We start from the raw sequence: 27,065 nt of genomic DNA, 5'->3' as shown, positions 1-27,065 counted from the left end.
TTAACCAGCTGTGAAGCCAAGAATGAGCCACCTGGACTCTACTGTGAATTGCTACAGTGAGTGGCTCCTCCTGGCTCTGAAATTTCACAGATCCAACAGGGACTTAGCTGACTGGGGGACAGCAGAGTAATTTCCAGTGTACATGGCGCAGCCTGGATTTCTGACTTCTGTTTTATACAATCTCTGCCCAAAACTGTCAGTCATTATTATTCTTTCTACCCCTTAAAAATTGAGTTCAAGTATGGATAGGAGGAGTTTATGGCTCTGCCTCATAAATAAATATTCTAAAATTGAATGGCAGCTCTCTGATGATTTTCATGCCCCCTATAGGTATCGGGTCCTTCGACAGTAATAAAATCCAGAGATAGGCTGACAATAACACTTCAAGAGATGGCAGGAAGAGAGAAGAGCCTCTGCTAGAGAAAATGAAGGAGGAATTTTAGTTCTCTCCTAGGGCAGGGACAGGGCTTGAAAAGAAAGGATCGTGCTCTTCCGTGTGGGTGGGGACCCATGCGGACTTGAAACTGAAGGGCAAAACAAAAGCAGCCTCTCCCCCACCCTCCCAACAACTAATAAAGGTTTAGGTATCACGGCGGGACACTTAACTTTTCTCTGAAAAGTCCTAGCGGGCTTGAAACACGTTTAATTCAGAGCCCGGTTCTAGTCTGAAGCCTCGAGCGTCGCGGGGTGTGTGAAAACTTGCCCTTGGTTTAGGCTCATCCTCTGAAGAACTGAGAACCATGACAACTCTACAGCCTCCCAGGACGCGTCGCGGGCCGAGGACTGCCCTCTGCGGCCGCGGGCAGGTCCTGCTGATGCAGTGCAGGCGTCGCTCAAGGGGAAAGGTTGCCGCGCGGTCGCAAGAGGCGGGAGGAGTCTGGCGGTGATTGATGGGGAAGGGACGAATGAATAAAGGTACTTGTCTAGGGACAGCAAGGATCCCGAGCAAGCTGCGGAGGCTACACGGTCAGGCATTCCCTCAGCGTTTCGTCAGAGCCAGATCCGCCCGCAGCTGAAGGGAGGCGCGCTCTGCTCCAGGGTAGCCTGGAACCCAGCTGCGAGCCAAGTGCGTCCCGGGAAGGAGGTCCCCGCTGGTCCCTCTGCGCCTGGCGCGTCCGGTCCGCGAGGTAAAAGTTCTGGCTTGGTGTTGAATTAAAATCAGTGATTGAACCTTATCCTGGGGCTTCAGCTTGGATTACTTGTTTGGGGATTTTTTTTTTTTTAATGTATGGATACAGCGAATTACAATGGGGTTGGAGCCAAGGAGGGCGCGTGAGTGTTTGAAGCCACCTGGAGGGCACAGAAGCTTCCGCGTTAATGCAGATACTCCCCCAATCAGAACTGAGATGTCCCAGAGATTTTCCGAGTCAGCCGGCACACTCGTGGGGGGGTCCGGGGGAGCCCGAGCGCAGGCAGCCGGGAAGTAGCTGCTTTCACCCGCGGGGAGGAAGGAGTCTTGGCGTCCACACACAGGGTATCCGGGTTCCTGAGGAGTCAAATGCAGAGACTGGCACATCCCTTGGCCTCTAGGTGCCTTGATTTCCCCCGTCCCCACGCGCCCTTAGCCAGAACGAACACACACGTCTCCCTCTGGGCACAACAGGAGCTCAAAGCTTTGCTCTAGACACCCATCCTTTCCTCCCTGTCACACCCCTTCCAGAATACCCCACCCCACTGCGAGTCATTTACCCCTCGGGAAACGCAGGGGAGAAAAACCAGCGAAAGCTGGCTCTGGAAGGGCAGGAGACGGGCTCGGGCGGGTCACACGCGCCAGAGTCCCCCCACTGACGCGCAAACTTGAGTTACTTTTGCGCGCGGATACTGCGGGCGCGGCTGCGCTCTGCGCTAGCCGCTTGCAGGGGCGTGGCTGGGGTAGCTGACCCGGGTGTCCCGTCTTCCTTCCCTTGCTGATCTCCAGACTGAAAGCTGAAGAGTGGCCACCCGACTCCCCCTGGAGCAGGCAGCAGCATGCAGCCGCTGCCCAGCCTGTGCGGACGCGCCCTGCTGGCGCTGATCCTTGCCTGCGGCGTGGTGGGGGTCCAGGCTGAAGAGAGGGGATTCCCGCCGGCCGGGGCCACTCCGCCACTTCTGGGGGCCGGAGAGATAATGGCGCCCCCAACTAAGACCTCCTGGCCCAGGGGCTCCAACGCCAGCGTGCAGCGGTCGTCCGCATCTCCGCAGATGCCGAAAGGAGCGAGAATGGCGGGAACCCCACCGCGCACCCTTCCCCCGCCCCCGTGCGAAAGACCCATCGAGATCAAGGAGACTTTCAAGTACATCAACACGGTGGTGTCCTGCCTAGTGTTCGTGCTGGGCATCATCGGAAACTCCACACTGCTGAGAATCATTTACAAGAACAAGTGCATGCGAAACGGCCCTAATATCTTGATAGCCAGCCTGGCCCTGGGAGACCTGCTGCACATCGTCATTGATATCCCCATCAATGTCTACAAGGTAAAGGGTGCCTGCTAATATCGCAATGGGAGGGCACACCGTTAGGAAGGGGGAGATGCCAGAGCCTTTGCAGGAAGCTTAGTCACGAAGATCCGTCCCTTCCTAGAAGTCAGTAATCATTGGAACCAAATAGCCTTCTGGTTTCAGTAGCCCACTGCTAAGCCTGGAAAAAGCATAGTCCCCAGACCAGCAGCATAAACATAACTTGGAAACTTGTTAGAAATGACATCTTATAGCCCCACCTCAAACCCTACTAATCCAGAAACTCTGGGTGAAGCACAGTAGTTTGTATTTTAACAAGCCCTGCACGTAAGGTTTGAGAACCACTGGTCCTGAAGGACCTTGTCCCTAAATCCAGCTCACAAGGTACATTCTCTCTACTCAGAAACTGATGATTCATGGACTGGCAGGATTGTTATCACCTGAGCACTTGTTAGAACTGCAAGTCCAACCCAGACTTATTAAATCAGAACCTGCATCTTAAAATACCTAGGTGATTCAAATGCATACTAACCTTGGGAAGCATTTTCTTAAAGGACCCTAACAGTAGAAGGGCTCGAATAGGTTTTTAGGAGACAAATGGTCTAGAAGAAAGAGACCCAGACAGGAGAGTAGGAAAACACCTGCTGTGTTAGTTCACCTGCTGTGAATGACCATACTGTACCTACCCTTTACTGAATGCCTACGATGGGCCAAGCGCTGAGATAGATGTGTTACTTTCCTTTACTCCTTCTGACAACCCATGAGTAGACATTACTCCATTTAACAGATGACAGGATGTTCAAGGTCTCACAGTGAGTAAGTGATGGAGGTGAGGAGGATCAGGCTCAATCTGTCAGGTTCCAAAGTGCAAACTGCACCCCATCAATGACTTTGTGGACAAGACCAAGGACACTGAACACAAAGTCTCTAACAGTTTCAGTAGCTAACATCATTATGTGATTACTGCAGGCATCAGAGGGAATGGGCTTGAAGAGCTAGGGCAGGACGCAAACCCCTACACTCTGACTCCCGCTTTGAAGCTCTGGACACTTCCCAACATCTCTGGGCCTCAGCGTCCTCAACTCTACAATAAGTTTCTAGTGCCCACCGACTGGGGTTTTGTGGTGTTAAGAAAAATAGCCTAAGTGAAAGAGCTGGAAAATTTTAAAGGGCGATGCAAATTTGTAAAACTCTGCTTCCCCATCGTAACCAGCAATAGGAAGTCATGCATAAAAACAGAATCAAAAGTGTAAGGGACCGGGAATGTACTTTGGGGATTTGCCTAAAGCTAGTCCTGGGCTCAGTACAAGGGAAAGAGAAGGCATGTTGGTTTAGGAAAGGATTGTGGGAGATACTTTGATCTTTGTGGCAGGAGAAGTCACCAGATGGCATGCCTTTAAATTGCCTTTTATGAATCTCTGGAAATCCTAATCCAATAAGGCATACATTAAGGAATTCTAGAGATTTCTGAGGTTTAGAGACAGGATTTGGATTAGGATCCAGGTCCTAGAAGGCAACACTCCCAGAAATGAGGGATTAATAGATGAAATCTTAAATTCCTGCATGGCTACCAGCTCTTGTGAACTCTGAGGGTTTCCTGGGAGAAGCACAGGCTGAAATGGGTCCCTTAAATGCAGTCACAGCTCCATTAGGGCCAGAAGGAACCCATTTTAGGAGTCCTACAGACTAAGTCTTACCATTCCAATGTGGCAGGAGAATTTCAATTCAATTCCTCAAAACTGACTTGAGAAATTTTAGAGTACAAGGTGTTGTGAGAAGTTTTAAATAAGTAATAAGATCCTTCTGAAAAGGGAGATTACATCTAGTTTTGCTAGGCTTGCACAGAGTTTTGTGAAAGATTGTTTAGGAAGGTCCCAGGAAACCCCACATGGTCAGCCCATTTAGAAACCCTCCTAAGTCAGCCAGCAGATGAAGTGCTGTATGGAAGGTTGGATTGAGGGCATTTTGCCTCCAGATCAGATGTAAATCACAGCTCTTCCAGGACCATCTTTCTCTGTCTGGCTAAATTATTACATTCGATAAGCCAGAGACTATCCTACTCCCAAAGGACACACAGCTTTTCCTTTCCTTTCAAATTCCTTTATGATTTCCCTAGGAAGTTACAACGTTTTGCCTGAAACCATTCAGTCTGTTAAAGCTGTGTTTCTATTTCTGAAATAAACAAACTGAGTCATTACAAATCTGGCCATGTAATCATCCTTTTTGGTCATGAACAAATCCATCACATAGAATTAGGTCCCATCACTAGGTTTGCCACCAGTGAATCCTACATAGTGGCTTTTGGTTTATTTTTATATTGTGCATAAATATGTGTCACTTGAGATACAACAGTAATGGCTACCATTTATTATGTACTCAGTACTTGGTTTAGTTCATTAAATCACTGCAGCAAACCCTATGGAAGAAATATTGTTATCACCCCTGTTTTATGGGGAAACTACATTTTGGAGAGGTAAAGAAGTAAATTGTTCGATGTCACACCACTAGAAGGTCGATGTCACACCACTAGAAAGTGATGAGACTAGGGCTTGAACCCAGGCCTTCTGGCCCTAGAACCTGTGGTCCTCCTGGCCCCCTGCACAGAGTGAGATGAGCATAGATTGCCCTTCTCCAACCTGGAGTATTGTTAGGATCTCATTTCAGTGCAGTGTTACAATTATGGGACACACTACTACATAGTAGGATACTTGGTAAGCATTTTCAGTTTTAATTTGAGTCATCTGAAGATTTCTATCTCCTGAAATCCCTTTCAGATGATCCGTAATGTATAATACTGATATCACTGTTTGTTATTCTAAAGGCTTTATTTACAAAAACACCTAATCCAGGGCTAGTTAAAAGCCATTTTCCCTTAAATAATTGTGACACCATATAAGTTACAAAAAATGCATTTATAATTTCAGAGTAGTCAAGTATTATACTTCATACAAAGCAACTGAAGTGAATTATGAGTGCCATTTAAATTTATCCTAAAGTGGGGGACTTGAATCTCTAAACTAGCAATTTCTAATTTTGTTTTTGTGGGATGTTATTATTCTCCTGAGAATCCAGTTAATTATCCATCTTCTATGTTATATATAATCAATATATAAATAGATAATTTATATATACATTATAATTAATAGATACTCTAATGTACATTCATAATTTCTGAGGGTTCATAGAATCCCGCAGCTCCTCTGTTGGTTTACCCACAGGCCCAGAAACATCAACATGAATCTATTACATTAATCTGGACTTCAGTAAATCTAGAGTTCAGTAAAGTTGACAAACCACAAAATGTCATAGATCTGGCTGGAAGCCATGTTCCTTGATGCGGCTGTAGAACGGGATGGGACTTCACAGGGAGAGGCTGCTGTGAGGGCTGATAAAGCCCAGGAAATGTGTCTACTCTGCTCTGACTCCCTCAGGGAACTGTTTCTCTGGAAACTTCTAGACAGTCTTTTCACCAGGGCTCCTGTGTCAAGGAGGCAATCCTGATAGATCGATGTTGTGGGACACTCAGCAAATCGAAGCTCTAAAAGAGCTTCAGATAATCATGAGAACCTGCTGGAAATAAAAGCCTCGTTTCTCCTTCTCAGCAGCGCACACTAGGGCTGTCGCTGCATTACATAAGAGCATCCAGATGAAAAATGAAAAAGCAAGCGTCCAGAAAGGATGTTTAAAAATATAGATGTATACATATGCATATGTAAATATATTAAATGTTATAAAGAATGTATAGATGCATAAGTACATAGGTGAATATCATTGGTCGCAGTGCCTGGCACAAAGTAAGCCAGTAATAAATGTTATTAGGATGCGTGTGAGTGTGTGTGTGTGAATAAGAATGGAAACTTGGGGTTTCTTTTTTCAGCTTTTGCCATTATAAACATGACTACAAATAACATCTTTGCCCATATGGCTTTGCACACATGTGTGACTATATCTGAAGGGTAAATTTCTAGAATTAGAATGATTGAATCAAAGGATATGTACATTTGTAATTTTGATAGATATTGCCATACTGTACCCCAAAATTATTGCTGTACTCTTAGTTTGAATCACTATTTTATGTAACATCTCCATAAACATATATAGGTATCAATGTCTATCTTTAATACATACATGGGTCACTATGCCAGTATTTACATGGTCCATGTATGTACCTGACCCCAAAACCAGTGTTTAAGCATCTGATGTGAGGATGAATATCTCCTTATTCACAAGCTACTTATTGTGCCATTCCTGTGTAGACTAAAATGAATGGAATAATCTAGACATTTGTTGCCTATAGGAGCCTAGAGTAAGTTGGAGTAGCACCAATGTCAAAGCTGTATAGGAAGAGCTGGGTATACTTGTAGATGCTGTGAAGTTGTTTATGTTGTTGTTGGTGGTTGGTTGGTTAGTTGGTTTAGTTTAGCTGTGATTTTTAACAAGCCTTGATTGCAGGTTGAAGTTAAAATTTCTTTCACTTCTCTTAACATCTTAAGAAGTTAAAAATGCTTGCGCAAACAATGAGTTTTTAAATTATAACAAGTTCATTCTCTTTGTACTATATTTGCATGGAATAACTGACTCAATATATATATAGTTAACATAAATATAATGTAATCTAAATATAATAAATAACAAAAATATAGCTTCCTTTATGTGTAAGCAAATTGAGTTTGAAAACAAATCTCCTTGGAAACTGATGACAGATATCTACGTGGGCAGACTTTGACAAGGATCCAAGTATAATCAGATGTCTAGTGGTGATGGAGAGCTTTCTAAAAATTGAGCTGGTGACCCGTTGGAGTGCCTCTAGATGGTTTTCCTGTTAAGACTTCGTAGGCTACTATTAGAGTCAGAGAGGCTGCCTTCATAGCTCTGAGAAGCATAGCTACTGACCTTTAACGTTTAACTACTTAAGGTGGGGTACGTGTAACATTAAAGTGCTGGTATGTCAAAATGGGAATTGCTTCACTGAACCCTCAAGTGAGTTTCGAGCGAAGTGACCTTGTCACGTAGTCAGACATTCCTGCTTGTAACACAATCAAAGCTGTCTTTCCGAACAAAATCACCTTTCTCACTATCCAGTCTTAGACTACTTCTAGTACTTAATAAGTCTGCATATAATTAACTAATGTCATAGTTAGAAGTAAAAGTGAATGAAGGACCAGCAAACTTAACTTTCAAAGTTATACTTTTCTGATTAGTAAATGCAGTTTATGCATATAGAGCAACAGAAAAAGTAAAGGTATCATTGGGTAGGGAAGTCTAATTTTGCCCAAGATAATAACACTGTGCATATTTCCAGTTAAGTAACTGAGATATTTTAGTGACATTTTTGTGATGTCTAGAGACATCTTAGTAGCAGAAGCATTTTGTAGCCAAAACAGAACCTAGATACCTTTGAGGTTCATTTATTTAAAGCAACAAAATTTTTAAGGAGTGTTAATTAAGCACATTTGAAGGATTAACATTTTAAAAGTGTTAATAAAGAGTAAGACTATTAGCTTTGCATGACCTTGGGTCAATTAATAAATAAAGCTAACCCCCCAACACCCACGTAGCATAGTGCCTGCAACAACCAATTCCAGACAAACGCTTGTTGACAAAAGATGTTATACTCATATTTTTATAACTGTCCAAAAAAAGGGGGGGGAAATTTTGTTCTTTTTTCTATGTGTATGAGGATATTGGCCATAACATAGGTCAATAGCAGATGTCAAATAGCCCAGACACTCAAGACTTCCTATTTCTGATTCACCGCTTCACATGTTGGCTGTGGATGGCTGTGACAAAATGGTGGGCGAACTCTTGGCCTTGGGCAATGAAATGTTCCCCAGGTTAACTCAAGGGTGCTTCCTGTGTTTGCCTTTGATCTGCCACTCGGTCACTCCATAAATCCAAGGCTCTTAAAACGTCAAGGCAATGTTTCTTTCAATGTGGTAAGGCTTATCTATCAAAGGCTTTACATTTTTTCTTTGCTCATTTTTAAATGAATCGTTCAAGATTGAAGGCATTTCCATAGTTGTACAAGAGGATGACACAGCCGAGACCATGTTGTTTCAAGGCCAGGGAGCCAGGGTCTTCATTTTCCAAAGAAAACCATATAAGGTATGGCTAATACGCTATAGTTGATGATTTTTAGAGAAACATGCCAAATGCTAATCAATGATTAAGTGCTCTCAGGGGTGTTGACAGATAAAGCCTGAGCTGAAATAAGATTCTAGAGGTAATTTATGATGTGAAACATTCTCTTTCAGGACTTTGCAAAGTTAAGAAGAGGTTGGTTATGTCTGGGAGATAGCTGAGCACAGTGTACGGATATACCTTAGCTGGCAACTGCTCTAATTTCAGACTTTTTTCCTTTCCAGTGCTTTTACTTTAGAGATTGATTATTTCTCTTTCCCTATAGATCCTCTGGTGAAAATGTAAAGGAACAAGAAAACGGCCAAACTGGGATGGTAGGAGAGAGAGAGAAAGAGGATTGTTCTTGAGTCAGAAGTTTATTAGCAAAGTTGACAGAAGCATTTATCAAGCAGTGTTCTGTCCCTGAGTCTCCCAGCCATATTCTCACCACCTAACTCGCATCCCCTCTCTATTTCTCTCCTCCTTAGCTTCATCATGGTTTCCAGAAAGGAGGAAGCCTATTCTCTGGATGTTTACTTTGTACAGATCTTCTTCCCCCTCACACAGTGTTTTCAAATTATATTAACGGGCTTTTGAATTCCATGGTAATCAAACGCTTTCTCACCATAGCTTATCCCATAAGCCATTTTCTGGAGAGAATTAGGTTTAAGTAAGACATGAAAATACTTAATAAGATTTGTTGAATTCTTTAAGTTTGAGAGTCACTTTCTGAGGCATGAGGCCATCAGGTTATAATTCTTTAGTTTCTTCAGGTGTCACAGCGATCTTAGAAGATCCAGCTCAGCTAAGTGAATCTGACCATAAAGCTAGGTTTGTGAATAGCATGTCTTAATGCTCTTAGTTGACTCTTTTCAAAATATGTGACATGTCAATGAAAGGTTTTAAGCACAAACTGTGGATAAGTTTTTAAGTTCAGGTAATAGGAGAGTAGCAATCCATTTATTTATTGGCCTGTTACAGACTTGGAAATAAATTTCACTGTAACAAAAGTAGGGATATATATTTAAGGTGAACTTAAGTTTCTCTAAGACATATTTATTTTTTATCTTTTTTCTATCTCTTTGCTTCTCTTAAAGATTTTGTTTCCAGAAACTTAATTCATTTTAATGGAGTCATTCTTCTATTTCAGCAAGTGATAGGAATCTTTCCAGAGCAGTGGAAAGCCCTCCCTTTGCCAGGGTGCACACAACAGATTCCTAGGACAGGGCCTCTGCCTTGAACAACTCCAGGGGGCACTGTTCATATTGTGGTATTTAAATGGTACCCCTGGGGGATAAGCTGACATTATTCCTCACCCACATATTCTAACCCACATGGCCTAATCTTTAAGTGATTAAGTGCATTTTAATGGACCCAGGATGGAACCGGTAACTGATATTCGTCTCCAAGGGCACGGGTGCAATGTATGTCAAGAAAATATTGTCTATGCACTTGACCAGCAGCTTAAATTCTCACTGTATGTTTGAATAAGAAAAAAGAAAGGGAGATCCGACATGGGAAATCCTTGAATGAGGGTGTACTATCTTATTAAGACGCCAGTTCAATCGCAGAAAAACTCTTATCTGCTACAGGAAACAGAGATAAAAGCAGCAGAATACACCCTTCCCCAAACTTGTGAAACACAACCACTCCATTATTTCCTTCTTTTGACTCTGACTGTAAAAACATTTCTATAATGCCAGTCATTTGAAAGAAATGTTCACAGTTCATCACCAGATGGAACAGACAGCAATCCGGCAAAGCAACCTTAGTTGTCATTTTTAATGTGTTGCTCACCTACCTTCTTAAATGACCGTCTCTTACAGGGTCTCTATGCTTCCAGAGTCCATCTCCACCAAATTTACAACTAAAGCACCTCACTGAATCCCATCAGATAGTGAGAAACAGTAGGTTCTGTTTTTTTAAAAGTCATTTCCCTGATAGGTTTGAGTAGGGGAGAGAGGGGAGGGGAGGAATTTTGCTTTCCACCTTTTCCGGCCTGCTTGGAAGGCAGAAGTCCAAGAGAAGAGCTAACGCCTCAATCCCAGAGGCCCTGGCTCTATGTGTCAAGAAGACCTGATCATCTGGAAAGGAGGAGGGCATGCACTAGACAATACAAAAATCAATCAATATATAAAATGCATAGTCATCCCAATTCTCTAAAGAAATTGTTTCAAATATGACAACTGAAAAGTTCATGACAAAAGTTTTATCACACGATTTTTGCCTTATGATCAAATTCACTTATTTGTCCATGAACTCATTCATTCACTGTTGTTCAACAACATTTAATGAGCAGTCACTGTGTGCCAGGCACTGTGCTAGGCACTAAAAATGTTGTAGAATATTCTGAAACAAAGAAACAGTTAAAGCTCAATGTATACTGTTAATTTAAAAAAAATAGGAAAGGAAAATGGTATATACGGTTAATGAGGCTATTGAACATTTGTTAGTGCAAGATGGTTAACTTTGGCATTTCCTGACTCTACGGGGCTAGATGCCTTTGGGCATTAAGAGTGGTGTGTATTAATAGGATTTTCTCCATTTAATTTCTCTAGAATGTAATTTTTAATTACAAAAAGAATTGAAAAATATAAATCCCCCAGTTGAAGAGATTTTGTAGGACTCACTTAATCATACTTGTACAGAAAGGATATTTATTTTCTGTTCATGTTATTTATCCTTTTAGAAGTTTTTTAAAAATTATATCATATATATTTAATATAAAAATAATTTTTAAATATGATATAAAATAATTTTTTGGATTCTCTTGACTTTTTCCTTTCTCAAACAGCTGTTTCAACACAAAGTTATGAAATCATGGCCATCCTTGTGTAAAAACCTTGTAGTCAGTATGACCAAGTCTTTTTTCAATCTAGTGTTTATTTATTTATTTGTGTTTACTTTATTCATACAAAAGAAATGTGCTAGGGAAGCAGTAGAAGCCTTAGGCGAAAGGGGCCAGCATGAGGACAGGCTACCATTTGTCAAATGGACACCACATTGCTCCCAGGACCAACACTAACAAAGGCTCTTCCTTGGATGAACCATCACCATGTGAAAACCAGTGTCAGCTATGGGAGTATTTTCTGACTGGCTCACATTTGATAAATGGTAGGTAATATATATTCAAACTTAGTTTTAAACAGGACCTAAAAATTTAATTCACGTGGCAGGGACCTAGAAACAATATGGACCTCTAACATTCTTTTTGCGATCAGAGAGATTTGATTACGTGCATGATTTGTCTTCAGTATTCAGATCGTGCCCTTAAATTATCTAATTGAATGGGGAAAACTGCAAATAAGGAATAAGAATGTATTATTGCTGGGTTTAAAGTTAGAGTTGCCTCCTCTTGCAATAAAGGAGAATCAAATTTCCTCTACCAAGAAGAAAGCTGTATTGTCGGACTTCAAATGATAGATGTTGGATGTCATTATTTTTGTCAAAAAACAGTGAAATAGTTAATTCCCAGGAATTATAAAAATCTCTAAGAACATTCTTTCACCAAATTTTAAAGATGGCATCTTTGTTGAGAGTGATTTTTTTTTTTTTTAAGTTCACAGCTTTTCCCCTACCCAGGGCTTTGTTTATTATTAAACAAGAGGTTGACATCTTTTGCTTTTTAAATAAGCTCCAAGCCCTAAATTGCCAAGGCATTGAGGCTGGAGGCCATTCAGACAGAGGTGAGCATCAGCAGTGGGTGTGATCTCTGTCACAGGGTGTCAGGCTTCTTGGTGTCCCCACAAAGCCTTCTGATCAGAGAAGCAGAGGTTGCCAAAGTCATCCTTCTGACTGACTACAAAATAATAGAAGTGGGCACTCCGTCCCCCCCACCTTCTGTGGCCTCTCAGGACTGGCAGCATTCAGGTCTGAGCTGAAATGATGAAGAGGTTTTTTTTCAGTCTCTTTCCCTTCGGAAGGGTAGATTAGAAAACCGTAATCTCTCAGCTGTGATTAGGTTTCTGACTATCTCTGTGTTGAACTTGAAGAGAATTGCTACAATTTTCAGTTTGTGTTTCCCTGTCCTCTGTGATAACTTGGGTCAGAGGTTGGGCTGCAGGCCTCCCACTGGTATGAAGAGCAATCATCCAATTTCTAGGCTGAGCCAAAAACAATAGTAACCTCAAAACAGGGCCTGGATTCAGTGCAGAGCTCATTTTCATTGGCCAGACTTCTCTCCCTTCAGTGACCGGACACTCATTCATCTTGATTCATCTGATGGCTGTACCTAAGTGATACTAATATTTGCATATTTGGAAATCATTGAAGACAAGAAAACACTTGACACTATCTGAATTTTTGGACAGTAGATGAATAAAATAGCAGGGGGGTTAGAAGAAAGTTTGACTCTACATCTAGATACTTTACCGTTGTTTGACACATAGTTATGGGTTTTAAAATACTAATACTGATTTAATTCTAAACACTTTTCATCTAAGATCAGCTTCTTCAAAACATTACAGAATCTAGAATCAGACCACGTGGGTTCAAATGTGGATCTATTACTTACTTGAGTGACCAAGGACAAATATGTTAGTTATCTAATGCCAAGAAGCGAATTACCCCCAAACTTAGCAACTTGAAGAATAGCATTTATTACCTGACACTCTCTCTGTGGGTCAGGAATTCAGGAGCTGCTTAGCTGGTGGTTCTGGCTCAGGGTCTCTTATGAGAGTCAAGATGTTGGCGGGGCAGCAGTCATCAGAAGGTTTGCCTGAGGCTGGAGGATCTTTTCATTCACACACTTGGCAAATTAGTGCCAGCCGTTTTTAGGTGACCTCAGTTCCTTGACCTCAGACTCCTGTTGGAGTCTTCATAGGGGTGCTTGAGTCTTCTCCTGACACGGCAGCTCCCCCAGAATGAGTGATCCAAGAGAGAGCAACGAGGAAGCCATAATGCCTTCTATGAACTAATCTCAGATGTCACACATCATCACACCCACCACGTTCTATTCACTAAAAGCAAATCATTAGGTCCAACCCGTGTTCAAGGTCAGGAAAATGAGGCTTCACCTTTTGTTTTGTTTTTGTTTTTTTTTGCGGTACACGGGCCTCTCACTGTCGTGGCCTCTCCCGTTGCAGAGCACAGGCTCCGGACGCGCAGGCTCAACGGCCATGGCTCGCGGGCCCAGCCGCTCCGCGGCATGTGGGATCCTCCCAGACCGGGGCACGAACCCGTGTCCCCTGCATCGGCAGGCGGACTCTCAACCACTGCGCCACCAGGGAAGCCCCGAGGCTTCACCTTTTGAAGGGAGGAGTATCAAAGAATTTGTGGGCATATTTAAAATCAACACAGCAAGTTAATAAACTTCTAAGTGCCCCTAAGTTTTTTTACCTATAAAATGGGGGTAATAGTAACACTATCTCATAGGATTGCTTTGGGAATTCAATGATATATCATGTGTAAAGGGCTTAGAATAGTGCCTAGTCCCTTGTAAGTACCATATATGTGTTAGTTTTGCTTCCCACCCCCCACCCCAATACATATAAAGGCAATCAGAATGATTAGACAGAATATTACCTGGATAGTTTGTACCAAACTGGGTCTGGCAGGGTTCTTTTAACTGTTTGGAATCTTTTTATTATGTTTCCAAGGGTAATTGGCAAGTCTTTTAAAGCACCTTGAGTTCATAGCTGGTTCAGACTTGCAGGACCCTGGCTCTTTCTCATTTCAGCCAGTGTCTCCACCATTCACATGATCAACCTCCTTGAGTTTCCTGAGTCCTCATATCTTATATCCAACCCATCAACAAGTCCTGCTAGCTCTGCTTTCAATACATATCCAGTCTATATAACCCATTCTTTTCAGCCCCAGGGCATCACAAGTTTCAGCCCACAATCTCTCATCAAAGCTTCCTTTCTTGACTCTACCTTCTAGTCTACATTGAGCTTCCAGAGTGATCTTTTTCTATTTTTTAATTAATTAATTATTTGTTTATTTGGCTGCGCAGGTCTTAGTTGCAGCATGCTGGTTTCCCTAGTTGTGGTATGCAGGCTCCAAAGCACGCAAGCTCTGTAGATGCAGCGTGCTGGGCTTAGTTGCCCCACGGCACGTGGGATCTTAGCCCCCCAACCAGGGATTGAACCTGTGTCCTCTGCATTGGAAGGCTGATTCCCTGGACCACCAGGGAAGTCCCCAGAGTGATGTTTTCAAAAACATAAATAAGATGATGCCATTTTCCATTTCCCTGTTCAAAATCTTGCAATGGATTTCCTAAAATAAAAACAAAAACAAAAAAACCCATCAGACTCCTCCCTGTGCAACTACATCTCCTAGACACTTGGCCTGGACCACTCGACCCCAGCCTTGAGAGCCTTCTTGCTGTCCCTTCCTCTCACTAAGCTTCTTTTGACCTCAGGGCCTTTGCATTTGCTCTTTCTTCTGCCTAGAATGCTCTTTGCATGGCTTACATTTTTTAGTCAGGTCCCTACTGCAGGTTGCCTCTTCAGAGAGACCTTGCTGACAAGCCTATCAAGAAAGCCCCCTAAATTCCACCATAATCTTTCAATATGGTGACACCGCCTGTGTGACACCATATTAAGTATTTATGTGTTTTGTGTTTGCCTCCCTCACTAGACTGTAAGCTCCATGAGAGCAGGGAGTTTGCCTTGTTCACTGATAGGCACTCTGTACTCCGAATGGTGTATGGCACATAGTGGGTACTCAATAAATGTTTGTTGAATGAATGAATGAATGAACAAGCAGAGTTATAAGTCAGCTTATTAATCCAGAGGTCCCAAGTTAGAGGCTGGTCTGACACATAAAAATATTTTGTTAATACAATGTTATCTGACAGTGGTTTTTTTTTTAAATATGAATTAGTTGACAATTTTTATAAATTGTGAGATTTCATATAGAAATTCCAATTTGGGGCTAAAAATCAAGATACTTTTGTATTGGGGATCTCTTGGCAAAAATCACATCAAGTTTATTAGCAGCAGCTCCATTTAGACAGGATTTACCCCAGACCCCTCTGTTCCCTATTATTCCTGACACCAATGACTTTCTTACACCTGGCTTCCTCCACTCTTCTGTTGCCTGCCTGGCCTTGCAGGCTTTCAGACCCTAGAAAAAGCGTATTTGCTGTAAGTATGCCAACATTTGTTCTACATGTCGGTGTAACTTTTCATGTCTACCTTAGAAATGAAATTGGTTCCACGTTGGAGCTCCAAGTCATATTCGTACTGAAACACACATTTCAGCTTTGGGTGCCACTCTAGTTACAGAACAATCACCCAGCATGACGAACTCCACAAAGAACCTTCACGAGTGAAAGAACGGAAAGACTCAATTGTGTTTCAAAATAGTTTTCACTTTTGGAAGGTTATTTTTTAAAACATTAAAACACACACAGAGACACGTAGATTTGAAATACTTCTCTTTATTTTCAAAACCTCATGAACGTTCGACCCAGATGTTTACCTAAAGTGATTCATTTACCAGGGTGGGGCACACCCAGTTGTCCTAAAAAAGAAAATCACTGAGTTTAACAATAGATGGTTGCATAGTCTGAAGTCAGATAAACGGAAATATATATACAGTACCAAGAACTAGGTCTTTTGCTCGCTGGATAGCCACTGCCTATATATTTTAGGGGGCTGAATATTTAAGCATCTGCTGTGTGTCAGGAACCGTACTAGGCAATTGCAGTTCTTTTCTGTTTGATGGGCTAGGGGTTCCAGACAGCAAAAACTTAACCAAACAAACAAGTATGGTATAATATATACAATAGGAGTTGATAAGTGCTCTGGATGAAACGGGCAGTGGGGTAGGGTGAGGGAGATGGGGAGGCCTGACCAGTTCCTATACTTAATAGTGTGGTCAGGGTAGGTCATGTTGAAAAGATGAGATCTGAGTAAGACCTGAAGGAGGTCAAGGAGTTAGCCAAGTGGATCTGTGGGAGAAAAGCCTTCCAGGATAAGGAAGAACCTCAAGTGAAGCCCTAAGGAAGGAGTGTGACTGCTGGATTCAAGGAGCTGTGTGCCGAGTTACAGACCAGTCAAGTTGACTAGAGTGAAGAATAAGCACACGAACACACACACTGTTCTCCATAGGAGTCGTCTAGTGTCTCTGGCTAAGAAACATTTGTCTTTTTGTTGGGTTTTTTTTTGGCCATGCCACATGGCATGTGAGATCTTAGTTCCCCGACCAGGGATGGAACCCTGCATTGGAAGTGTGGAGTCGTAACCACTGGACCACCAGGGAAGTCCCACGTCACCTATTTTTAGTTAACCTTATTTTGATTTGGCCACCAGCTGAGTATTTGAGACTCTATAACAGTATGAGAGGCATTTTCAGCACTGCAGGCCCAATCTTGTAAGGGGAACTTAAGCAACTGGCCCCAGTTGGCCCTGCAGTGGAGGAGACCTTGACCCTAAGCTACTGTCTGCGTATAGCTAATTCTCCTGAACTGGCTGCCCTTTCATTATTCCCAATCCACTTCCTTGTTCCAGATATCAAACACAAGTGCTTTTCAGAGGAGTAGTCTATGAGAAAAAGAATAAGAACTGGAATTTGTTATTTTAACTCTACATGTTCATTTGTCTCCACTAAGTGATACATACAGTTCAGAGGGCGCCCTGTGAAAATCTCCCTAACAGAGCTTCGTGTCTCCTCAACGCAGCTACTTGCCGAGGACTGGCCCTTTGGAGTTGAGATGTGTAAGCTGGTGCCTTTCATACAGAAGGCCTCTGTGGGAATCACTGTGCTGAGTCTATGTGCTCTAAGTATTGACAGGTAAGAGCATATATCTAAGCCAGGTATATCCTGACTGCTATCCTAGTGATTGCTATGCTACTTAGAAAATAAACTGTTTAATTCAATAAAACTGGGCTCTGCCAGCTTGGCAAATGATTATGTTTTACTCTTCAGATATCGAGCTGTTGCTTCTTGGAGTCGAATTAAAGGAATCGGGGTTCCAAAATGGACAGCAGTAGAAATTGTTTTAATTTGGGTGGTCTCCGTGGTCCTGGCTGTCCCTGAAGCCGTGGGTTTTGATATGATTACCACTGACTACAAAGGCAGTTATCTGAGAATCTGTTTGCTCCATCCCACTCAGAAAACAGCCTTCATGCAGGTAAATTTTACTCTTTTGTCCCCCTTTCTGTTGTTGCCTTATAAATATTTAGCTGTTTTTCCCCTGATCTCCTCTTCTTGGGAAGCTACTGATTTATGACTGTCCTTGGCATGAATTAAGAGTGTAGGTCCTAGAGCTGTGGGGTTAACGGTGACTAATGACCCAGGCTGCAAGAAGCTGGGTCACTACTTCTCCAAGAATCTCCTGGTGCTCAGGAATACAGATAAACCAAGTTTACATGAGAGAATCGATTTGAATTTATAGCTTTTCTACTCAAATTCCCATAAGGACTGGCAGCTACTACATATTCCGTATGAAGCAGCACAGCAGTCATCAGAGCGAGCGTGTGGCTCAGGGAACGATCAAGTAGAAGTCGCCCTGGTATGGATGGATTGATCCGTGAAGCTCGGGATGAATAACAAGCTTGTCCTCTCTCTAGAGGGAAAGCTGCCGTTGCAAAGAACTTCATCTTGGCCATTTATTCAAGAGCTTTTAATCAGGAAATAGGAGAAGAATGGTAATACTGGTCATCAGAAGATAGATCCTAAGTGTAAAAGGCTCTTCCCAACAGAATGGGTTAAGAGGAGTTAACGCAAAGGGGGCTGGTCCAAATGTCACCAATGATTATTTTCTATTTTACACATAAGACGAGATAAAGCTTTATGAATATATGTATAGATCATGGTAAACAAAAGAATAAAGAGGGGCATTAATGTGAAATTGAGAATGAGACTGCTGTTTTCTTGTTTCTTTTTTTTTTTTTTTTTTCGGTACGCGGGCCTCTCACTGTTGTGGCCTCTCCTGTTGCGGAGCGCGGGCTCAGTGGCCATGGCTCACGGGCCCAGCCGCTCCGCGGCATGCGGGATCTTCCCGGACTGGGGCACGAACCCATAGTCCCCTGCATCAGGTGGACTCTCAACCACTGCGCCACCAGGGAAGCCCTCTTGTTTCTTACTAGTTAAAATGGGAAAAGTACTGCACAGATTACGTAAATTCTACTCCAACACAGACATATCTGGAACAACAATTTTAAGAAAAAAGGAAAAAAAAAGCAGAAAAAGAATAAGAGAAAAAGCATGCTACAAGCAGCTTTGATTTTTAGTTGATAGGTTAGATGTATACATCCATTAGGTAAATGATTAATATAGACCTCTTCCTACCTGCTTTTCCCATAAACAAACTTGTTAAAAAATGAAAAACTCCCATAAACACTAGGATATCTTTACCCATTCAGATGTGGTATTTCACACAAAGAATTCCTTAAGGATAACTTGCCTATGTGAAGACAAAAATATTTGAATTACCAAATATTTAAAATTTTGCCCAATTACTTACATTTTTATGTGTAATGATAGCACACTTCCTTAGAGAATTGAAATGCTTTTTAGGAAAAGTTTGTTTCATTTAATTTAATTATTTGTTCAGCAGATGTGGCCTGAAAGATTCTACATAGTATTTATAAAATGGATCGACGTTAGAAGATAATTTCTCCTTGATGACTATTTTTTAGTTTAACGTTTGATATGTAAGATTTTCTTACAGAGGAATATTAAGTATAACATTCTCTCTTCCCCATAGTTTTACAAGACAGCTAAAGATTGGTGGCTATTCAGTTTCTATTTCTGCTTGCCATTGGCCATCACTGCATTGTTTTATACCCTGATGACCTGTGAAATGTTGAGAAAGAAGAGTGGCATGCAAATTGCTTTAAATGATCACTTAAAGCAGGTAAGAAAATAGAAATATTTGCTGACTCATGATTACAATCCTGATTATGGATATGAAAATTATCATGGTGATAAGAAACTAAAATTATCATACACCACAGCATACTTCCTTTTTCTTGTGCTGGTATTTTTTAATATACAAAGAATATTTTTTATATTATCTATCTGGAGATATTCTACATAGTCTAAAAAGACGTAAAAAGAGCCATTACTTTTTAAAGATGAATCTCTAATCATTTTCTGTCTAATTCACATTAGCTATTCAGTTTAAAGCTCAGTGTCCTGAATTTTTACAAATGCCACTGATTTTTTGTAAACAATATTAAATATTTTGTTTGGAAAGCGAGAACGCTGTGATTATAATGAGGCGTCTATTCAGTGTCTGACTGTGGTTTTATTTCAGAGACGGGAAGTGGCCAAAACAGTATTTTGCCTGGTCCTTGTCTTTGCCCTGTGTTGGCTTCCTCTTCACCTCAGCAGGATTTTGAAGCGCACTCTTTATGATCGGAATGATCCCAATAGATGTGAACTATTGAGGTAAGAAAGGTAAAATAGAAATAATTGTGTAAATAAATGCCATTCAGAAGTTTGTCCACTGATTCCTTTCATTGGCAAGAGAGAGAGTACCATTTTTCTAATCCTTAGGGAGCAAATAAGATGGCCATCTTTTTACCTTTACTCCTATTTCCAAAGGAGAAGTAAAGGGACTTAGGAGAACACTGGGAATGGAGAGCCAGGGTTGTCCAAATGAGCGAGTAGCACAATTGAAAACGTTAGGTCTGATTCTCCTTTGCACTTTGTAAATCCTTTCTTTTCATCCAGCCTCAGCGCTTCCAAAAGAGATTTCATTTTTTAAAATTATTAATTAATTAATTAATTTTTGGCTGCGTTGGATCTTCATTGATGCACGCGGGCTTTCTCTAGTTGCGGCGAGTGGGGGCTACTCTTTGTTGCAGTGCACGGGCTTCTCATTGCAGTGGCTTTTCTCGTTGCAGAGCACAGGCTCTAGGTGCACAGGCTCAGTAGTTGTGGTGCATGGGCTTAGCTGCTGTGCGGTGTATGGGATCTTCCCGGACCAGGGCTCGAACCTGTGTCCCCTGCCTTGACAGGTGGATTCTTAACCACTGCACCACCAGGGAAGTCCTGAGATTTCATTTTAAATGAGAGAATTGGGCATGGGGGGTGAGGCGATGACAGGGACAGAGAATGAGAGAGAGAGATCGTAATTGGCAAAGACTAGTGATAAAGTCAAAACCATTGTAAATGGCTAATTTTTTTATTCACAAAAACACAAAAGTCTGTAAAGAATATATGTTCATAGCAGCATATTTTTTTACAGACATGTCTTGTATTATTTTTTGCAGCTTTTTGTTGGTATTGGACTACATTGGCATCAACATGGCCTCCCTGAATTCCTGTATTAACCCAATAGCTCTGTATTTGGTGAGCAAAAGATTCAAAAACTGCTTTAAGGTAAGAGAGTATTTGAAAATCAAAAGCCCTTTTTAATCTGGCATCAAATATAACCCTTCCAAACTATTAATATTTCTATCCAAAGAGATCTAGTCAATTGTTTTGCAGTTTCCCCTAGTATTACATGATAGACATTTCTTTCTTTTTTATTTATTTATTTATTTATTTTATTTTTGGCTGCGTTGGGTCTTCGTTGCTGCGCATGGGCTTTCTATAGTTGTGGTGAGCGGGGACTGCTCTTCGTTGCGGTGCGCGAGCTTCTCATTGTAGTGGCTTCTCTTGTTGCGGAGCACCAGCGCTAGGCACACGGGCTTCAGTAGTTGTGGCTCGGGGGCTCTAGAGCACAGGCTCAGTAGTTGTGGTGCACGGGCTTAGTTGCTCTGCGGCATGTGGGATCTTCCCGGACCAGGGCTCGAACCTGTGTCCCCGGCCTTGACAGGCGGATTCTTAACCACTGCACCACCAGGGAAGCCCTAGACGTTTCTTTTTAAATGTGAATTTTGCTCATAAATCACTATAATTGATTTCTGCCTACAAATCCCAGTCAACCATTCCCTACTGCCTCAACCAATCAATTTTACTCATAGAGTTACACAGAAAATGAATAAAAATTGCATGCATTGATGTCTGACAAATATCACATGATAAAATAAGAGCTACACATGATTAAAGGCACTGTTCCCATTTTTGGAAGATTTTGGACCATGCAGCACACTGTAGATCATAACTAAGTTAGTTTCTTTTTCATACAGAGGTGACAATAACGAGTCAAACAAAGCAGTTTAATTCAGGTTTTACCTCCACTTTTCTGCCTTCATTCTATAGCAGAGAAGTGCTCCTTGATGTGGAATATGTGAAATTATTCCTCATTTGCCTGCTTGCATTTGTGTGTAACATCTATCCATCCATTCATTCACTCCTTCAACAATCTAGCATAAATAAAATATTCCCTTCCCTTATGTGGGAATGATTCACTTGTCCCTGGTGTAACAGAACCCAGATTCAGCTGCTCACCACTCATGTGCCAATAATTCGAGAGGCAAGTGTCAGTAAAAAAGAAAGGTGCTTTAATCAGAAAAGCCAGCAGTCTGGGGAGATGGTGGACTCGTGTCCAGAGACCAACACCAAAGATTCTGCTCAGCCATGAGTTTTTAAAGGGAAAAATGGAGGGGGAAGAATCTCAATGAATCATCAAGGCAGGAGGTTGGGTTCTGCCTCTCCCCTGCGGACAGACTGGCTGGCTCTCTCTTCAGATGTTATCTTGCCTGAGTGGTCTGCATGCAGGATTGCTTGGGGGGGGGCTACTGTAGGTAGAGAGCTAGTCTTACTTGTTTTTATCTAGGAAGAGAATCGACAGGTTAGGCAAGGCATGGTGTGCATTCAGGAGAGCATAAGTCAGGAATTAGTTTCAATTGCTTAGTGATCACATTCCTATAATTAGGTTCTTTCAAGGTTAGAGGGGAACAGAAATGGGCAAACAGGAAAGGGGCAAAAGAGCTGCTTTCAGTTCCCCACTGTCAAACACCATTCCATTTCTATGGGATTAGGGGCAAAGGTCTATCTTCTGTAACTTCTTCATGCTGACATGGGACGCCATATTCTCAGAGTGGAAGATGTCAACATGGGTCTGTAACATCTCTTTGCCAACAATTTTATTGTAGTTGTGTGCTTACATATACGGGCAGAACAAGCTACAATTATTCTGCTGCCCACCAAGATACAGATTATTATGAGCAATAATGTTAATCCCATTCTCCTGAGGCTCGTTCTGGGACTTGTGCTGGCCACAGATTCAGTACTGCTCAGGATGATGCAGCTTGTGTCATGGTTACAGTCTGGTCATCATGGAGTTAGCTTTTTCCCTCTGGTGGCAGTTACCGTACCTGTACAACAACTGGGGAATGTGCATCAGACACTGAGTCTGTGGCTCTATTGTCCTAATTATTAACTGCTGGGTTTTGTACTGGAGGGCGTGGTGCCTTGGTTCTGCTTGGTTCCACTGGAAGTTCATTATTGGAAAACCGAGAACTTAGCTTCCTTGTAAGATCAAAGGCAGTCTATAAAATTCTTCACTTACTCATAAACTCATAGATTTTAGAGCTAGAAGAGAACGTCACCAGATCATGTCCCTCATTTTACAGAACAGAAAGCAATGGAACTCACATTTTCTTATACATATAAATTCTCAGAAAACAAACAGAATTAACAGGATTTTTAAAAATCCAAGAAAAAATCTGGATGACTAAAACTGAGACACATATACTTTATAACCTTATTGTGTAACAGTATTGAAAAGTCACATGAGATTAAACACGTGGCTGAAAAAAATGGTGATGTAATATTAAGTTTATTGACATGGAAAGATGTTTATGTCACTGTCAAGGCCATGGAGTAGTATGTATAGTCCAGTTTTATTAACATAATTATACACACACTTCCACAAACATGCACAAATACAGTCATGTTGTAGATATGTGTGGTAATATTTCCATTTGCATAGGAAAAAGTCTTGAGTTATGTATTTATCAAATATTAAAAGTATTTCTCAAGTAATCAAGAGTAAGTATCAAGAATTAAGAGTGGCTTTCTCTTTCAATTTGAATTAAAAGATGAGGAAGTTTAATTATGTACATTTTTCTTCTCTGTATTTTCTAGTTTAAAAGAATTATCATATACTACTCATGTAGTTATATGTTTTTAAGGGGAAAATAAGAGGGCATGGAGAAAAATTGGCAGAATTGCATATCATGCAAAGAAAGCCAGAATTCTGGAGAGTAGGAAGGGTTGTGATAGTGTAACTGATGTGAACTTATGAGTTACTTTGTTTTGTACAGTCATGCTTATGCTGCTGGTGCCAGTCATTTGAAGAAAAGCAGTCCTTGGAGGAAAAGCAGTCGTGCTTAAAGTTCAAAGCTAATGATCACGGATATGACAACTTCCGTTCCAGTAATAAATACAGCTCATCTTGAAAGAAGGAATATTCATTTTCTTTACTTTGGACAGAAATCATTAAAACAATGAGGCATCCGCCAAACAAAACAAAACAACTGTGTGTTTGCACAAAACGATGTAAAAATGTAAGAGTGATTATTTTCTTAACACTCAGAGTTACTCATGACATTTTATGAGCTGTTTACAGCATGAGAAGAAAAGCGATGAGAATTAAGAAAGCCTCATTGTGAAAGCACTTAATCCTTTACAGTCAGCACTTCAATGTGGCTCTTCCGAACTTCTGGTATATTCATACACCACTTACGTTTAAATTGAGCTCACTCAGAATTCCTATTAAAGATGCTTATTTTTTATATTAAGGTGAATCGGATGCAAAGGATAAATGTGTTGCTGCGAAACAGAATTTTTAAATGAAATTTAAATTGCTCAATTTAAAATTTTAAAAATCTTTTAAAGGACCTTTTCTATTAATAGTCTCACACCATTGGTTGGACTGTAATTGGAGACAAAATATGAAAGCAGTTGAGCTGGTGTATTTTTTTGATGTTAGAGACATATTTAAATGATCAGGAGGGAGTATCAGAGAGATTGAGGTTTTTGAAAATATTCAACTTTACATTCAGATGAGATCAAATGTCACAAAGGGACACAGAGAGAAGGTTTGGAATGCCATCCCAAAACACTGCTTTGAAATCTCCTATTCGTGTACTCTGCAAAGAAAATACTACCTACAGTTTTTTTGAGGATTATTAAAACATTCTTCTTCTTTCACTATTGTAGTTTAAATGCTATTTGTTTAGTTTTGTCATCTGTAAATACTTAGCTACAATACACAACGTGTAGATGATTAAACGAAGGGCAGGCCCCAGTGTTCATACCTTTACAATGGAGAGATGCCAGGAACCCCATAATGGACAGAATGTGAGTTGCCTGGAGCAGTGTCCACATGGCAAAGGAGAAAGCAGCATCTTCTCTCACCCCTGCTGCAGTTAAGATCGTCTCTGGCAATGTATCATACGATAGTTAAAACACTATTTTTAAGATCATAGATATTAGAGTCAATGTAACAGTTACCTGTAAAGCTTATTACTAATTTTTATATTATTTGTGTAAATAACTAATAGAAAAGAATTCTGGATGTGGTGCTTTCCTACCACTTACAGGCAAAACTGCTTTTTGAGACTGTTAAGAACCTCTTACTTTGTGCATTCTTGCCTAATTCTTTCATCTCCCCAGCAAAGTGCCTCAGGTTAACTTGGATGAGATGTGTGTGAAAGTATGTACAAGAGAAAACGGAAGACAGAGGAAATGAGATGGGGCGGGAGGAAACCCATGGGGACAGATTCCGTTTCTTAGCCTGATGTTCGTCACTGCCCGTCATATCAATGCAAAAGGTCCTGATTCTGTTCCAGCAAAACAGTGCAATGTTCTCACAGTGGCTTCAGGAACAAATTGGGCCCAAGAGCTTTAACTCTGTCTTAAAATATAACAGAGTTTCTACCCTTGTTTTTTGTTTTTTTGTGTGTGTGTGGGGGTTTTTTTTTTTTTTTTTTTTTGGTAACCCAGGGCCACAGCCACATGTTGAGAATAAGCGAGCAATGTTGTTTTCTGCCAGCATCTAACGTGATGCTACCAAAACCCCAATAATGGGACCAGAATGAAAGGACAGTAATTAATTCACAAGCCACATGGAATCTATTTACAAATCCCAGGCTTATTTATTAATTTCTTCCCAATCACTTTTTCAGATGCTTGTCATCACGAAAGACATTTCAAACTTCGGATTTTAAATTAACTTTGGGTTACTACTGTTTTCAGTTTGTTAATATATTTTTTACTCCTATTTAAATTTGAGCTCATTTTATTACCATTCATTTTGTTTCCCATCTGCATCATAATGCCCTTTCCTTCTCCCTGTCAGAGTTGTGGTCTGTGATCATCTTGCCAAATTTTAAACTGCACACAAATAGTATACACATGCATTATTTATAATGAAATTGTGTTCAGTAGCTTTTCTAAAAATGTTTGATTCAAAATTTTAACATACTGACAAAGGTTGGTAAGAAACAAGCATGATTTCTTAGCATAAATAAAATCAATATGGGAAAAGGTGCTACTGTTTAACTTTAAAATATATTTTCTAGTATTAAGGACTGTATAATATAACAACGGACAAAAATGATGTTAACATGGATGTAAAACTTAAAAGATTTATAAGCGATTTTAGACTGTTTTCTCCTTTATATTTGCTAACATGGGTGCGTGTTAGTATTGACAGCTTACAACATATGGCCAAAGGAATACAGTTTATAACAAAGCATGGGTATGCTGTAGCTAACTTTATAAAATTGTAACATAACCATGTAAAATAATTATATATTTTGTTTTTCTGAGGTCACTTAAAGTGGCAACTAATGTAGTTGCTAATTCTATGTTATGTAAACAAAATCAATAAAAATTTAAATTGCTTTAAAAAAAGACCAGCTTGTTTTTCACTGTGCAGGCAATAACTAATACTAATTTATTAGTAAGTGTTTAAAGGAAATATAAATGTTACAAATGGACATTATTTATGTTAAACACACAATTATCAAGGAAATATGAAAGCTGTTACATTAAAATGCCAAATTTCTGTTCTGTTTTATTGTAGTGAGTAACCAGATATATACACATTCAGTTTTCTGAGGTTGGTTATCTGACTGATTGTTTCCAATGGCACCTTGTGTCTTTCCATCTCTGGTTTCCTGCCTTTGGAGCATTTCATTGTTTAATCATTATTGTACCATAGGTGAAAGTTGAAAGGCTGAAATGAGATTTTGGAATCACTCAATTTCAGTTCATAAGCTCTGAGTGCAAGATGGGATGAAATTAATAAGATGAAAGGTTCCTACTTGACAGGAGATAGAAATGATAACAAAATTTAATACAAGGCAAAATGAAGTGACCACTAAATAACTGTGTACTGACTGCTCTTGAGGTTCACGTGTCTGTATCTCTTAGCACATAATCCCTTTCTTTCCCTGACAAAAATCATCTAGAATTAGCATTTACTCTTTTCCCATATCATTATCTTAAACTCAGCCTAGTGTTTCAGAGGTTTCTATGAGTCATCCCTCACCTTTGCTGGATTTCAGCTGCCTAATCTGAGCTATATAGGTGTTGTGAATTCAGGAGCTTTTTGAGATATAGGTGTTGTGATATAGGTGTTGAGATATAGGTGTTTTGAATTGAGGTGTTGTGAATATAGGTGTTGTGAATTCAGGAGCTATATGAGAAGT

General features: G+C 40.8%; 1 protein-coding gene across 1 annotated transcript; it reads left to right on the top strand.

Moving 5' to 3' along the window:
• Positions 1-593: 593 nt before the first annotated feature.
• Positions 594-26,265, top strand: EDNRB (endothelin receptor type B). The gene is made up of 8 exons (XM_060128875.1): positions 594-1,127; positions 1,919-2,454; positions 17,183-17,295; positions 17,431-17,635; positions 19,214-19,363; positions 19,766-19,899; positions 20,727-20,835; positions 23,670-26,265. The coding sequence occupies exons 2-8, from the start codon at positions 1,969-1,971 to the stop codon at positions 23,802-23,804; spliced, it is 1,332 nt and encodes a 443-aa protein (XP_059984858.1). The 5' UTR covers positions 594-1,127; positions 1,919-1,968; the 3' UTR covers positions 23,805-26,265.
• The last annotated feature ends 800 nt before the right edge of the window (positions 26,266-27,065 follow it).

Source organism: Lagenorhynchus albirostris, chromosome 18 (assembly GCF_949774975.1).
Source record: "Lagenorhynchus albirostris chromosome 18, mLagAlb1.1, whole genome shotgun sequence".
Taxonomy (NCBI): Eukaryota; Metazoa; Chordata; class Mammalia; order Artiodactyla; family Delphinidae; genus Lagenorhynchus; species Lagenorhynchus albirostris.
Note: the sequence above shows the minus strand (reverse complement) of the source record. Positions and strands in the feature narration are given on the sequence as shown.